This window comes from Sceloporus occidentalis, unplaced genomic scaffold (genome assembly GCF_023333645.1).
Source record: "Sceloporus occidentalis isolate IW3139 unplaced genomic scaffold, rSceOcc1.0.p SCAF_20, whole genome shotgun sequence".
Lineage (NCBI taxonomy): Eukaryota > Metazoa > Chordata > Lepidosauria > Squamata > Phrynosomatidae > Sceloporus > Sceloporus occidentalis.
The window spans coordinates 293,780-307,426 of record NW_028317000.1 but is presented as its reverse complement, the minus strand read 5'-3'; the positions used below and the strand labels follow the sequence as shown (position 1 = coordinate 307,426).

The 13,647-nt window shown below is 43.5% G+C and overlaps 1 protein-coding gene across 8 annotated transcripts in view; it reads right to left on the bottom strand.

Moving 5' to 3' along the window:
* The window catches only part of LOC149301690 (receptor-type tyrosine-protein phosphatase U), a 332,194-nt gene extending 319,488 nt beyond the window's left edge, over window positions 1-12,706 (bottom strand). For all 8 annotated transcript variants that reach the window (XM_089483669.1, XM_089483670.1, XM_089483671.1 and 5 more), the window contains exon 1: window positions 12,511-12,706. In XM_089483669.1, the coding sequence (XP_089339795.1) occupies window positions 12,511-12,583 (73 nt within the window). In that variant the 5' untranslated portion in view covers window positions 12,584-12,706. The remainder of the gene's footprint in view (window positions 1-12,510) is intronic.
* Window positions 12,707-13,647: the final 941 nt, after the last annotated feature.

Genomic DNA, 13,647 nt, shown 5'->3' with positions numbered 1-13,647 from the left:
GGAAGACTTAGCAACCACTAGAGAAAATACTTCTCTAGGCATTTGTAGATCCTGCAGTGTGATTCTATGGTCAGCTTCTGCCAGATGTTGACCACAGAGCTGCAATGGAGGTGTTAGAAATTCCTAGAGAGGTGTTTTCTTTGGTAATAACATAGTGGGTTTTTTTTTATTTGTAGGTTTTCCACATTCACTGGGGTCCTGTGCCCCTAACGCCAGCGAATGTAGGGGGGCAACTGCAACTAATGACACTTTTCAGAATTCCACAGCCTTGAGACATGGCAGTTGTCTTGCAGCAGTTTAAAAGGCTTTAAAGTTGTGCTTTTTTTTTTTTTTTTTTTTTTTTTTTTTTGGTAGCACAGATTTTTCTGCGGGCTTAGCACCTACCCTCTGTCACCAAGCTAGGGAACTCCCCCTTCCCCGCATGTTTTGTAAATGGGAACCTGCCTCCCCCCACTGATGAAGGCCTGCCCTTTGCTCTTTCCATTTGTCACGCTAGATTTTAAGCACTGGGGGCTGAGCCCTTGGGGAGAGAACAACCGTTTGCAACTGAACTCTCCCCTGCTGGCCTATGAGGCAGTCAAGGGGAAAACACAACATGATCCCCAATCAATGGGCATTAGTGACGCTGTAATGACCTGGAAAGGAGAAGAAATTTGGGCCCCTGCAGTAACCTCTAGGGGAAACTGTAGAAACTGTACTCTCCTCCTCGTATCTGCTACAATCCAGCAACTGGATTTTACACAGTCAAATCCTTGCAAGAGGGGAAAAACCCAGAAATCAACAGTGATCTGTTCTCACAGAGGAGACACAGACCTCATCTGCACTGCAGAAATAATGTAGTCTGACACCACTTTAACTGCCATTTGCTGGAGGCTATGGAATTCTGGGTTTTGTAGTTTTGCAAGATATTTAGCCGCCTCTGGCAGGGAGCTCTGATGCCACAACAAACTACAATTCTCCAAATTCCACAGCATGGAGCCTTGGAAGTTCAAGCGGTGTCCAGTTGCATTATTTCTGCAGTGCAGATGCGGCCAAAGTTTGCTCTGGTTGGTCTCTTCCATCTTTAAACAGAGACTGGATGGCCATCTGTCAGGGATGTTTTAACTGTGAGACCCTGCATGGCAGGGGGTTGGACTGGATGGCCCTTGGGGTCTCTTCCAACTCTATGATTCTATGATCTTCACCTTCCTTTTGCTCTTCAGCAGGACAAACAGGGTTCAGCTGTTCTACAGGTTCAGTCCCAAGACTTACCATAATGCTTTGGGGTCCATCCTCAGGGCAGCTAGTGGCCTGCTAATTTCACGGATACCAATGAGTTTCTAATTACTAACTAAATATTTGGGAGCAGGGATTTTGTTGCAGTTTTATTTCAAAATGCTCTTTAAAAAAAATGGAAAGAAACAATGTTGAATAAGAAGTTACTGTATTTGCATCCATTTCCAACTTTTCCCATCACGAAACTAACACACCAAGCACTGTAGATGGCTACCATAGTCCAGGATATCACAGGATCCTGCCCTGTGACTCTCAGAATTCTTTTACCTGTTCTAAATGCCTCACAGTTTACTTCAACTGGACAAACCCAGGTTCTAAAATTATGAAAGAGGGAGAACAGTGTCCATGTATGTTGCCATTGTTCATGTGCCATTATCTCACATCTCTTGGGCATCTGCTTTTTTAGCTAATATTACAGAGAACAGAATCAGAATTAAGTCTGAATTAACAACCTAGAAGGAATGGGAATAAGAGCCTTGATGGCTCCAAAATTAGATGAAAATTCTGCCTGCCCAAGATGACCAAAGGTCAGCTAAACCCTCTCTAGGCCACATGAAGTTACACTGAAGCCAAACTTCTCCCAGCCCTATAGGACTGCAAGTTACTTAGGATGATCCTCAATTTCTGCCAGCATTATGACTGTGCTCATGGGCCAATGCAGATTGGGATAACTTGCTCTCATCCAATCTCTTCTCTGCTCCCTTTTTGCTTTTTCAGTGTCAGATCTTAGCCAGTTCTGTTGGCAGATCTCTGAGTTCAGCCAACAGACGAACAGTCCCAGTTGCTGAAAGGGATTTCTGATGCAGAAGAGGACTATACTTAACTTCTGACCCTTCAGTCAGCACACCTTTGAATCGGGTCTACACTGTTAATTATGAAAAAAGAGTAAATTCTATATTGAGGATCATTAGGAAACCAACTGAGAATAAAATCTACCAGTCCCATAAAGCTATGGTGGAAAGTAAAGGTTCAACCACATGTACAATACTGTGCATGGTTCTGGTCACAAAAATTGAGAAAACAATACAAACACTGCAAACCTAAAAAAGATGCAATCATGGAGATGAAATACTGGGTAGAGATGGAGTATCTCCCCATGAGGAAATGTTATGTTTGCTATTCTTTGGCCTGAATTCTACTGGTAGTCCCAACTATAGTAAACTACAGTAGTATTTTCTGGGGTTTTCATATGTTTTGCCTCTGTATTAAGCAAGTGGTTCAATGGATCTATTCTAGTTGGGGCTACCATCAGGATTCAGGTCTTTAGTTTTTAAAAAATCAGGTGATCTGTATAAGATTAAGAATTCTGTGAAGAAAGTGGGTAGGGAGAGATTATTTTAACATGGCTTATTCAAAAGAAATTTCAGGGTTGGAAATTCAGCATTCTCTAAGCGGTCGGAAATACTGTACTTCTTCACACACCACTTATTTAAATTTCAGTGCTCACTGCCAGAATATATAGTTAATTGTCATCGGCATAGGTGGATTTAAAAGGGGGTTAGAGAAATAATGGCTGCAGGACTATGAATTTATGGTCCTGTTGATAATATATTACCTCCAATATTAGAAGCAGTATGCTTCTGAATACCTAGTGCTGGGGAACATAAACAGCAGATGTCTTACTTGTAGATTAGTCATAGGTTGGTCTCTGTGAGAAGCATTATGCTGCCTTTGGTCTGATCTAGCACTGATCATTTTATGATTACATGTTCACAGATTACAATTCTAAGATTAATCATTGCAGTAAATCTTATCATCTGCAATACATACATTTCCTCCAAACCTGAATCCAATCCAAAGTCAACTCCCAATCTGACTATGTAACAATACCCAGAGTCTTCCTGGTTTAAGACACTACCAACAGGCTTTGGACCATCACAGCTGAAAGACTGTTCACTCTCACACTTCTGTCATCTCCAACAGCATTTAGATATTGGCTTGTTTCCACTTGGAAGCAGGAAGACGTGCACAGAACAGCATTTTATTTCCTGTTTGGGCTATGCAATAATTCCACAATATAGCATACTTTCTTGGACCACAATGCAACACATGCAATGGACACCATATGAGTTTGCTGTGCAGAAAGCAAAGCTGTAAGTTCTCAATAATAATTAACAACAATAATAACAGAAGAACAGCACAGGTTAAACAAAATGTAGAATAGCCACTTCCATGTAAAATTTGTTTTATCTTTTAAATAAACACCTTCAAATTCAAGCTTTCTCTGCTTTCTAAATGTCATGTGGCTTGCTTTGGCTATCTTTGGAATCTTTAAGTGCCTATAAAGTTCTACCTACTCCTTCTACCGGATTTAATTTGCTACTCTATAATTTACAAAGGAATGTAGCACAGTCCTATTAAATGCCTGTTTGGATGAGGTTCAGACAACATTGCATATGTCCTCCATGTCAAGGCATGCCTTTTTTCCTATCAGAGTGAGCAACATGTGGTGCTCTAGCTATAACTGGACAAGAATTCTTTCTTATCACTTGTTCTGCTGACCAGGGCTGGTATGAGTTACAGTCCAACATCATCGGAGAATGACAGTTCTGCAACCTGACTTTAGATGTTCCTGAGATGGGGGACAGACATTAATATTTATAGGGCCCTACTCCAGGGTTCTTGGGACTGCCCTATAACAATTGTCTCACAGGAAGGCAGGTTCTTTTAAACATTCCTCTTTCTGCAGAATTAAGATTATGGGGACAATTGTTCACAATGTAATTATCCCACTTTGGCAAACATTGGTCACAGCTCAGCAACTGAATCTCTGCATTGCATCCAGAAAGTTTCAGGTTTGATCCCAACATCCCCAGATAGGGCTTGGAAAGGAAAGACTCTCCTCTGAAATCTGGATGAGCCACTGCAAGCCCAGTGTGGACCAATGGTTTCTCTTCCTGTATTCGTTGTACAGGTTTTGAACTGACAAATGCATGAAGAGTCTATAAGATTTAAGGAGTCAACTTAAGCTTCTTCCTAACACAGGAATTATACAGGGAAAATATCTCGGCAAGATAGAGAGAGAGGACAACAACACAGAGCTTGATTGAACCTGCTATGATTCAGAACCCATTTGCAGCATCTGTTAATTAGTGCAGAGTTTTTCCCCCATCTAACATATATTTGCAGGAGATGAGGAAGGAGTGCCCTCTCTTCTTAGACCCCCCATCTGTTTTATCCAGAAAGCCCAGGGGAAACATTCAGACAATTCAAGCATAAATTACCAATAGAATTATGCTGGTGTGAATGACAGATGGGCCACTAGTTTGAGCAACCACCTGTTTCCAGTAGCACATGGCTCTTGTAATGGGAGAAGGGGCCTTGAGTTTAGTAGGTAAATTTGTGCTTTGTATGCAATATATTGACAACCAACATGGTGCAGTGGTTCGAGCATTGGACTACAACTTTGGAGACCACCATTCAATTCCTGCAATAAAATCCACTGGGCAAGTCACATACTCTCAGCCTCAGGGGAAGGCAATGGCAAGCTTCCTCTGAAAAAACTTGCCAAGAAAATCCCATGCCGTAAGTCGGAAAGGCACACAACATACACACACATGCAGTAGATCCCATGATCAATTTCCACCATCTTCAGGTAGGGCAGGAAGGCTCCAGGGCTTGGGAACACAGGACACCTCATACATTGTTGAACTAGTATTTTTTAGCCAGCACACTCAATGGAGAGCAATGATGGGAGTTGTGGTCCAACAACGTCATGACCATACATTTCCCATCCATGCCACAGTCTGAGGCAATAAAGAAGCATTGCAGTTAGTACAGACAATACTTAGAATCATAGAGTTGGAAGAGACCACAAGGGCCATCCAGTCCAACCCACTGCCATGCAGGAACTCTCCATCAAAGCATCCCTGACAGATGGCCATCCAGCCTCTGTTTAAAGACCTCCAAGAGAGGAGACTCCACTCTCTGAGGGGGGTTGTTCCACTGTCGAATAGCCCTTACTGTCAGGAAATTTCTCCTAAGGTTGAGGTGGAATCTCTTTTCCTGCAGCTTGCATCCATTGCTCCGGGTCCTGTTCTCTGGAGCAGCAGAAAACAAGCTTGCTCCATGCTCAACATGACATACCTTCAAATATCTAAACAGGGCTATCATATCACTTCTTAACCATCTCTTCTCAAGGCTAAACATACCCACCTCCCTAAGTATCTCTTCGTAAAACATCGTTTCCAGACCCTTCACCATTTTGGTGGCCCTCCTTTGGAAATGCTCCAGTTTCTCAACATCCTTTTTGAATTGTAGTGACAAGAACTGGACACAATATTCTAGGCGAGGCCTGACCAAGGCAGAATAGAATGGCACTATTACTTCTCTTGATCTAGACACTAGACTTCTGTTGATGCAGCCTAGAATCGCATTGGCCTTTTTAGCTGCCAGATCACACTGTTGACTCATGTTCAACCTGTGGTCTACTAGGACTCCTAGATCCACTTAGCTGCATAAAGCAATGATCTGACTCAATATAAGAGACATTTCTAATATGGGGGGGGGGGGGTGAATACCCTGACTATCTTATGTTTAAAGCTTCCTTTGGTTCAGAAAAAGTCATCTATTTTAAAGGGAAAACACATATGCCATGACTACTAAAAACAATAATATCTGCCATAGCAGTCACTTGAAGAAGATAAATAAACAAAATAAGGAAAAGGTAGCAGGAAAGGGCAAAGAGCCAGTATGGTGTAGTGTTTTGAGCACTGGACAAGGACTGGAGAACAGGGTTCAAATACCCATTCAGCCATGGAAATCCACTGGGTGACACTGGGCAAGTCACACACTCTCAGCCCCAGAGGAAGGCAAAGGCAAAGCTCTTTTGAACAAATCTTCCAAGAAAACCACTTGACAAGTTTGCCTTAGGATCACCATAAGTCAGATACATAAGGCACACAACAACAAAGCAGGCCAGGGCAGGAGGATAAATGGCCCCACTAACATACAACTACATTAAACGCTACATCAAATTGATCCAAGCAAATCCATAAGCTGAAGGACTGCAGAAAGCAGAGGAAAGTAAAGTTGCCAGTTCAAAACAAAGTATTTCCACTGAAATTGCTCCCTACTTTTAAACAGCATGATCACACAAATGACTGCCTGTTCTCCCCACGCCAACATGTGCCTTTCTTGGAAAAGCATTCGATGCTACTTGGATTGGGGGGCATCTTGCCATAGGCCTTCCCCTAACTCCATAATTGAGCCTTAACTTCAGCACCTTCCTCCTCAATGCACCAAAGAGAGAATGACTTGAAAAAGGAACCCCTGCTCACAAGTTACAGAATCCTGTTTGGTAAGTATCAGGCCATGGAGATTTATGAACTGTTCTCAAAACCTGTCTGATTACGGGTGACAATGAGGATGAAAGGAATAGGTCTGTTCATCACAAGAAATCCAAGCTTCCCTTAGTTCTGAATCTCTCTTGAGTATTTCTGTCTATCTCTAGGCACAGAGAACATTATTATTTGCTATTGTTAATGGAAAAGGAGCACCGTGAGGAGAAAGTGATACCTCTGATATACTCAAGGAAGGAAAGCAAAAATTGGAGAGCCATTCATCTTTTCTTCCTTGAACCAGTTCCCAGCTCAAAACCAAAAATCTCATAGTTGTGTTTTTTGTTGTTGTTTTTTTTTTTGGGGGGGGGGGGGGCTGGGTTTAAAAACTGAGAAAAATTAGACAATATCAACCCATGCATTCCCCCCCTCCCCAACAATATTCCAGTGCCATCCAGGGCCTCTGGAGTGCTGGCTGGAAAGGAGAACTTAGCAGGGTTCCCTCTGTCTTTACCACCATGTCCATTCCTGCTTAACATTAAACAGACCCAAACAGATTAACTTTTTTGTATTAAGGCTATCCAAGCATTCTATCTTCCTGCCAACATAACTGGCATTTTATCACATCCTGAGGGACAGGTGCCAGGAGCAACACTGTGCATTATGCACTTATTTTTTAAAAAGAAACAGCTACGCCAGCTACAGCTAAGGAAATGAAAGGCCCACCATAAATTCTTCCAGAGCATCGTAATTGTGGTACAGGCTGTGGCCAAGGGGTTTCTCCCACAGAAACAGCTATGTTTGGGTCAAATGACATTTACAGCCCTCCAGACACATTTCACAGATATAGTGGTCGATCATCCTAAGAAGCCTTTACAAACCCTTGCCAAAAATCCTTACAAAGTAAAACCGAATGTTAAAAATATAGAACTTCAGGGAGAGAAGGCAAAAACTCCCAAACTGACACTATTTTGGTTCATCACCATAGTCTGATTGTGAACAATACAGTGTAAGTCAAATGTTTTGCTTGCATAATTGGCTTGCAAGATTTGAATTACGATGGAAAAATTCAAAAAGCCTGAAAGCCAATCCAAATACTAACTTTTCATCTTAAAAAAGAGAAGCTTCCTTTTCAGCCTTGCTTTTTTCCCTCTGCTTTGTTAGTTTAAAGGGAGGACACAATTTTTGTTCTAGAGTGGAAAACACATAGGCATGCTCAAGACAGTACCACAGCATGTCATCCGTGGCAAACACAGCTTTGATCCTGCTGTTTGGTAAATCTGATGAAGCAAAGATTGTTATTCCCAGGTGCTTTTTAAAGACTTTGAAGGCCTCAGGATAATAAACTTTAGCCTTTGCTTCCATGATCAGGAGTGCACATGCCCACACATTCTCAGGTTTTGCTTATTCCTTTCAAAGGTGACCAAGAAAGGCAGTCAGTCACCCAACTGGTAGCATATTGTGCTGTGAAAGAATGGTTCTCCCCTTGAGATAGAAATGAATTCTGCAAATGCATTATCCAGCTACCAAGTGTTTCCCTGTTTGGGATCCTTTCCAGAGAAAGTTGGCATATAAATGAAATAAACAAATAAGTCCAAAATGCAACATGGGGCTAGGAATTTGACCACATGCTTAGGAGGCACCCAAACAGCACAAGACCCTCAGGGATGGTTCAACAGGATCAACAACCTGAGGGCTCCTTAGTACAACAACTTTTTAAAAAGTGCCAGTGAAACAGCACAATATGGTCCAAATGTCAGGATTTATGACCACGAGATGGAGTGCTCAGAAGCACTTTTTGGATCATGCAGCAAAGATACTACAGATGGTAAGATGACTTAAAGACCTCGTTTTAAAACCAGGTCAGCAAATAATTGGAAAAAACATCACTACATAGCAGTACTGAGAGAAGAGCAAACCACACATCTTCCTTGGATTCCCCACCACCACCACCTGGCCTTTCTCTTCCTAGAGAAAGAGATCTGGCTTTGCTAGTTCATAAGCCATCTCTTGAAAGCCAGTGTGGTGTAATGATTTCAGCATAGGACTTGGACTATGGAAATGGGCTTCCAGTCCCTGCTCAGCCACAGAAACCCATCAGGTGACACACACTCAACCCAAGAAGGCTTAGTGATAGGATGGCCTTAAGGCCACCAGATAGTTGGAAATGACTTGTAAAGTTATTATTATAAATCAGAAGGCACTCAACAACAAAACAAAAGCCATCCCTAGGAATCTGAAATCTATCCTTTGCTAACACGGAGGCTCAGGCTATCATCCTACACATGCTTACTCCTGAGACAGTGGTGTCACTAGAAGGGTGCAGGGGATGCAAGACCACACAGAGTGACACCTCAGGGAGTGTACACCTGGTGGTGCTGGCACAACAGTTAGACAAACAAGAAAGAGTATTCCATCCTTTTCTCGCTGGCACAGCAGTCATGCTGGATCCCAAATGGCCATCTAGAGCAGCAGCAGCACTACCCAACAGCAGTCTTGCCAAGGGGTAGGTGGCAGGGCAGGGGACAGGCAAGCAAGGCATTGGGGGGGGGGAGGGAGGGAGGGTGGCTGGGTGGTGGGACAGCCGGCCTCCCCCTGCTGTCCCCACATACACTGAGTGACACCAAGCACAGGGAGGCCACTGCCCAGGGGAAGAGCTATCAAATTCAAAGGGGCACACATCCAAGTTCGCACACAGAAGGGTTGCACTGTCAACCACTTCGGTAAAGTGGGAAAGAGATAGGGGCAAGCAAACGAGAATAAAATCAAAACCTACTTTTAAAAATAAAATGACATTTTTAAAGAATTGGGGCAGGGTGCCATCAGAAATTGGCCAAGGCAGAACCAAAGGATTCCTTCCTCCCCTGACCAAGCAAACCCTTCCTTGTCCAAGGTAATGGACGTAAACTGAGGCTGCAGAAACAGTCCAGTTTGGCAGGCTTGGACTGCCAAGGCTCAATGCTACAGAACCCTAGGATTTCTATGTCATTGTGTTTTGCCAGAGCTCTCTGCCAGAGGAGGCTCACAAACCAACAATTCCCAGAACCCCATCACATGGAGCCAGGGCAGCAAAAGTGGCACTAACCTGGATTATTTCTGCAGTGCAGATGGGAACCTGGCCAGTTCAGGAGGGCATCCTCTGACACACTGGCTCACCTCTGCCCTGGGGCTGCCACCAAAACAGCCCTCTCTCAGGGGTCGGAAAGAGGACCCAAAGAGAAGGGAGAAAAGAGATGAGGAAATGAGGAAGAAAAGTTTTATTTAGGGTTTTTTTTTCCAGTTGCTTACTTCAAGGGGTAGAATTCAAAGATATATCCATGTTGGTCTGTAGAATCAGTATGTAGAGAGGCCTTGTAGCACTTTTGAGACCAACTGAAAGAAAGAGGTTGGCAGCATGCGCTTTCGTAGACTGAAGAAGTAGATTGAAATCTAGGAAAGCTCATGCTGCCAACTTCTTTATTTCAGTTAGTCTCAAAGGTGTTACAAGGTCTCTCTATATTACTATTATTATTATTATTATTATTACTATTACTATTAATTTGTACAGAGCCATAAATTTACATGGTCCTTCACAGAAACAATCAGTTCAAAACATTAAGTCCTGCCAGAGGTGTACACTCTAAGGATAAAATATAAACTAGCAATAGCAGTAACATTTCTATCCCACTTACTGGTGTACTAAATGGTTTACAAAGTACCCAACAACCTACAGAAAGATGCCAGGCTGAGTCAACCCAGAGCCCCTGACTGGTATTGAACTCACAACCTTGCAGTTTATGAATGAATGCATAACTGCAGTACAGGCATTTAACTCCTGGCCACCAGAGCTCCAGGTTATAAACTAATTATAAACCAAATTATGCAAGTACTAGAGAAGCAACCAACACACAATCAAATATAAAATTATAAACCAATGTTCAGATAAAATTCCAAATGCAAGATAAGGGACTAGGTCAGGATCCACTCCTCTTAGGCACAAAGGAATCACACTGAAAAGTGTCCAGGTTCTCTGTGTCTTTGCCAGGGCTGGGGAGTAGGAGTAAGAGGTTTTTACAGGAGTAACAAATAGATTACTGTTATTGTACACTCGTCCCTCCACATTCGCTGGAGTAAAAAGATCTTACTCCAGAGTAGGACAAGGTAAAAGGTAATGGTAGTCCCTTAACATGAATGTCTAGTCATAACCGACTGTAGAGGGTGGTGCTCTCTCCATTTCTAAGCCAAAGAGCCAGCGTTGTCCTAAGATGAATCCGGTGGTTATGTGGCCAGCATGACTGCACCAAACGCTGCTATCTTCCTACTGAGAAGTGGTACCTATCTATCTACTTGCATTTGCTTGCTTTCAAACTGTTACGCTGGCAGAAGCTGGGACTAGTGAGCTCATCACATCATTCAGCACTTGAGTCTTGAACTGCCAACCTTCCGATCATCAGAATGGGCATCTTAACCACTAGTAACTTCATAATCACCACTACTGCCCAGCCTTTGCGCACCACGTTTTGAGTGCTGGGCATGTGGCAAGAGTTTCCAAGGACATGCCATGCTCCAGGACAGTGGGACAGGTTCAAACGTCAGTTTTCTGACCCTTCCCAAACGCCATTACCAAACTACACACTTCTATTGCTGCTCTTCCACTTTGACTGCTCTGGCTGCCTCTGAGGCTTGTAGTTCAGTGTGGCCTAAGAGCTCTCTGGATGAGGGTTCGAAATGCCCCTCCTTCAACTGCAAAACCTAGAACTGAAAGCTAGAGCCATGTTAATCAGTAGAATCAGTATGTAGAGAGATCTTGTAACACCTTTGAGACTAACTGAAAGAAAGAAATTGAAGTTTATTGCACGGGCCCTGAAACGGGCCCGTTGCGTTCCAAAACGGGGGTGCGCACGGCCATGCACGGAATGGGATGGGGCTAGGAATGCATCTTATTGCACAAGGGAATGCCGCCACTGCTGCCGGGCGTTCCAGTCGCTTCCTACATCCGTTCCAGGGGGCGCCATTTCTGAGAATGCTTTGGAACAGTTCTCAGAAATCGCGCCCTCTGGAACGGATGTAGGACACGATTGGAACGCCCGGAGGCAGCGGCGGCATTCCAGTGTGCAGTAAACTCCGTTCTTAGCCCCATCCCATTCTGTGCACGCCCGTGCATGCCCCAGTTTTGGAATGCAACAGGCCCATTTCAGGGCCCATGCAATAAACTTCATTGGCAGCCTGAGCTTGTGTAGACTTCAGTCAACGTCCTCGGATGCAATTGGTGTAGCAGGAGCCAGGTACAGACATATATACCAATGGCATATGCATGTCTGTCCCTGGCTTCCATTCCACCAAATGCATCTGAGGAAGTAGACTGAAGTCTACGCAAGCTCATGCTGCCAATTTCTTTCTTTCAGTTAGGAGTTCATCACATGAGGGAGACTGGGAGTTTCTCCTGTGAATATCCTGGAAAAATCACGTAATTACACAAAACGATTTCACATGATGTCGCACAAAGCCGGTCATTAAAGTGGTCACAAAGAAGCATTAATGCACATCTTTTTTTTACTTTTGGGATTTCAGCGACAATGCATTTCCAATAGCACTTTCTTTGAGCCATTGCGTGTGATCATTATTCGTGCAATTCCTCGCCATTTTTGCTTTATTTGCGGCATGCTTTCAATGCGCTCTGATCTCTCTTTAATACCAAAATGAGCCCCAGTGTGATAAACTCCTCAGTCTCAAAGTGCTACAAGATCTCTGTACCTCCAGTCAAACCTAGAATGCAACAGGAGGCAGCCAGAGCAGTGCAAGGAGCACAACAGTGCTATAAGTGTAGAGTAGAGCAGTAATCAGGTGCGCAGCCAGCACTGAAAACAGGGTGCGCAAAAAGGCAGAGAGCACGCACCTTGCCAAACTCTTTTGCAGAATGGAAAGACACAGAACTGGGGGGGAGGAATAAAAGGGGGGGATGAGTAGGTTTTCTGACCTGTTGGCGTTTCATTTTCCAAGGAGCAGATCTGGAAGGTTAAAAGGAAGATCAGAGCCTGGGTCTTCTGCATCTTTGCCTCCGGAAAAAGGATCCAGCTCTTTGCAACCTCCAACACCCTCCAAAAAAGTTCTCTTTCTCCTCCTCCTCCTCTGCAACGTTCTGGCAGGCTTGCTTTGCTTTGCTTTGCTTTGCTTTGCTTTGCTTTGATTCCAGCCCTGGCTGCTCTACTTCCAGCTGAACTAGCAAGAGCCGGAAGGAAAAAAATTCAGCTCCAAAAAAATAAAAATAAAATAATAATATATAAACCACCACCCAGCAGCGAACTGACGTCAGGCTTCCCCAGCGAAAGGAAAGGAAAGACAAGATTTTTGGGAAGAGAAGGAGTTGAAGCAGCTGGAGAAGCCAAGGAGGGTTGGGATGGAAGGGAGAGGCTGCCTCCTGCTGGCCGATCAGAGAAAGACAAGAGGGGATTAGGTGATTAGGTGGTTGTTGTTCACTGCCTTGGATCCTAGACTCATAGGAGTTTATCATGCTGGGGCTGGTTTTGACATTAAAGGGAGATTTAGGGAGCACATTGCAAACATGTGATGGCTAATGGAGTGCAGAATTCCAAAAAAGAATCGGCATGTGTTTCATAGACTACAGCCAAGCATTTGATTGTATAGATCACGAAAAGCTATGGAAGGCACTCAAAAACATAGAGATGCCACTACATCTGATAGCCCTGATGAGGAATCTGTACCAAGGACAAGAGGCCACCGTCAGAACAGAATTCAGGGAAACAGGGTGGTTCACAATAGGCAAAGAGGTCAGGCAAGGCGGCATCCTATTACCTTATTTATTAAACTTAGAAGCTAAAAACATCCTAAGAAAAGCAGAATTAGACTCAGAAAAAAAGAGGAGTGAAGATAGCAGGAAGCAACATTAACAACCTAAGATATACGGATGACACCGTAATATTAGCAGAAGACATTCAGGAATTGGAACAGTTACTGAGGAAAGTCAAAGATGAAAGTGCAAAGGCAGGTCTGATACTGAACATAAAGAAAACAAAAATAATGACCAGAGAAGAAATACACAAATTCAATCTAGACAACAAGGAAATTGAAATAGTTAAAGAATTCCCATATCTAG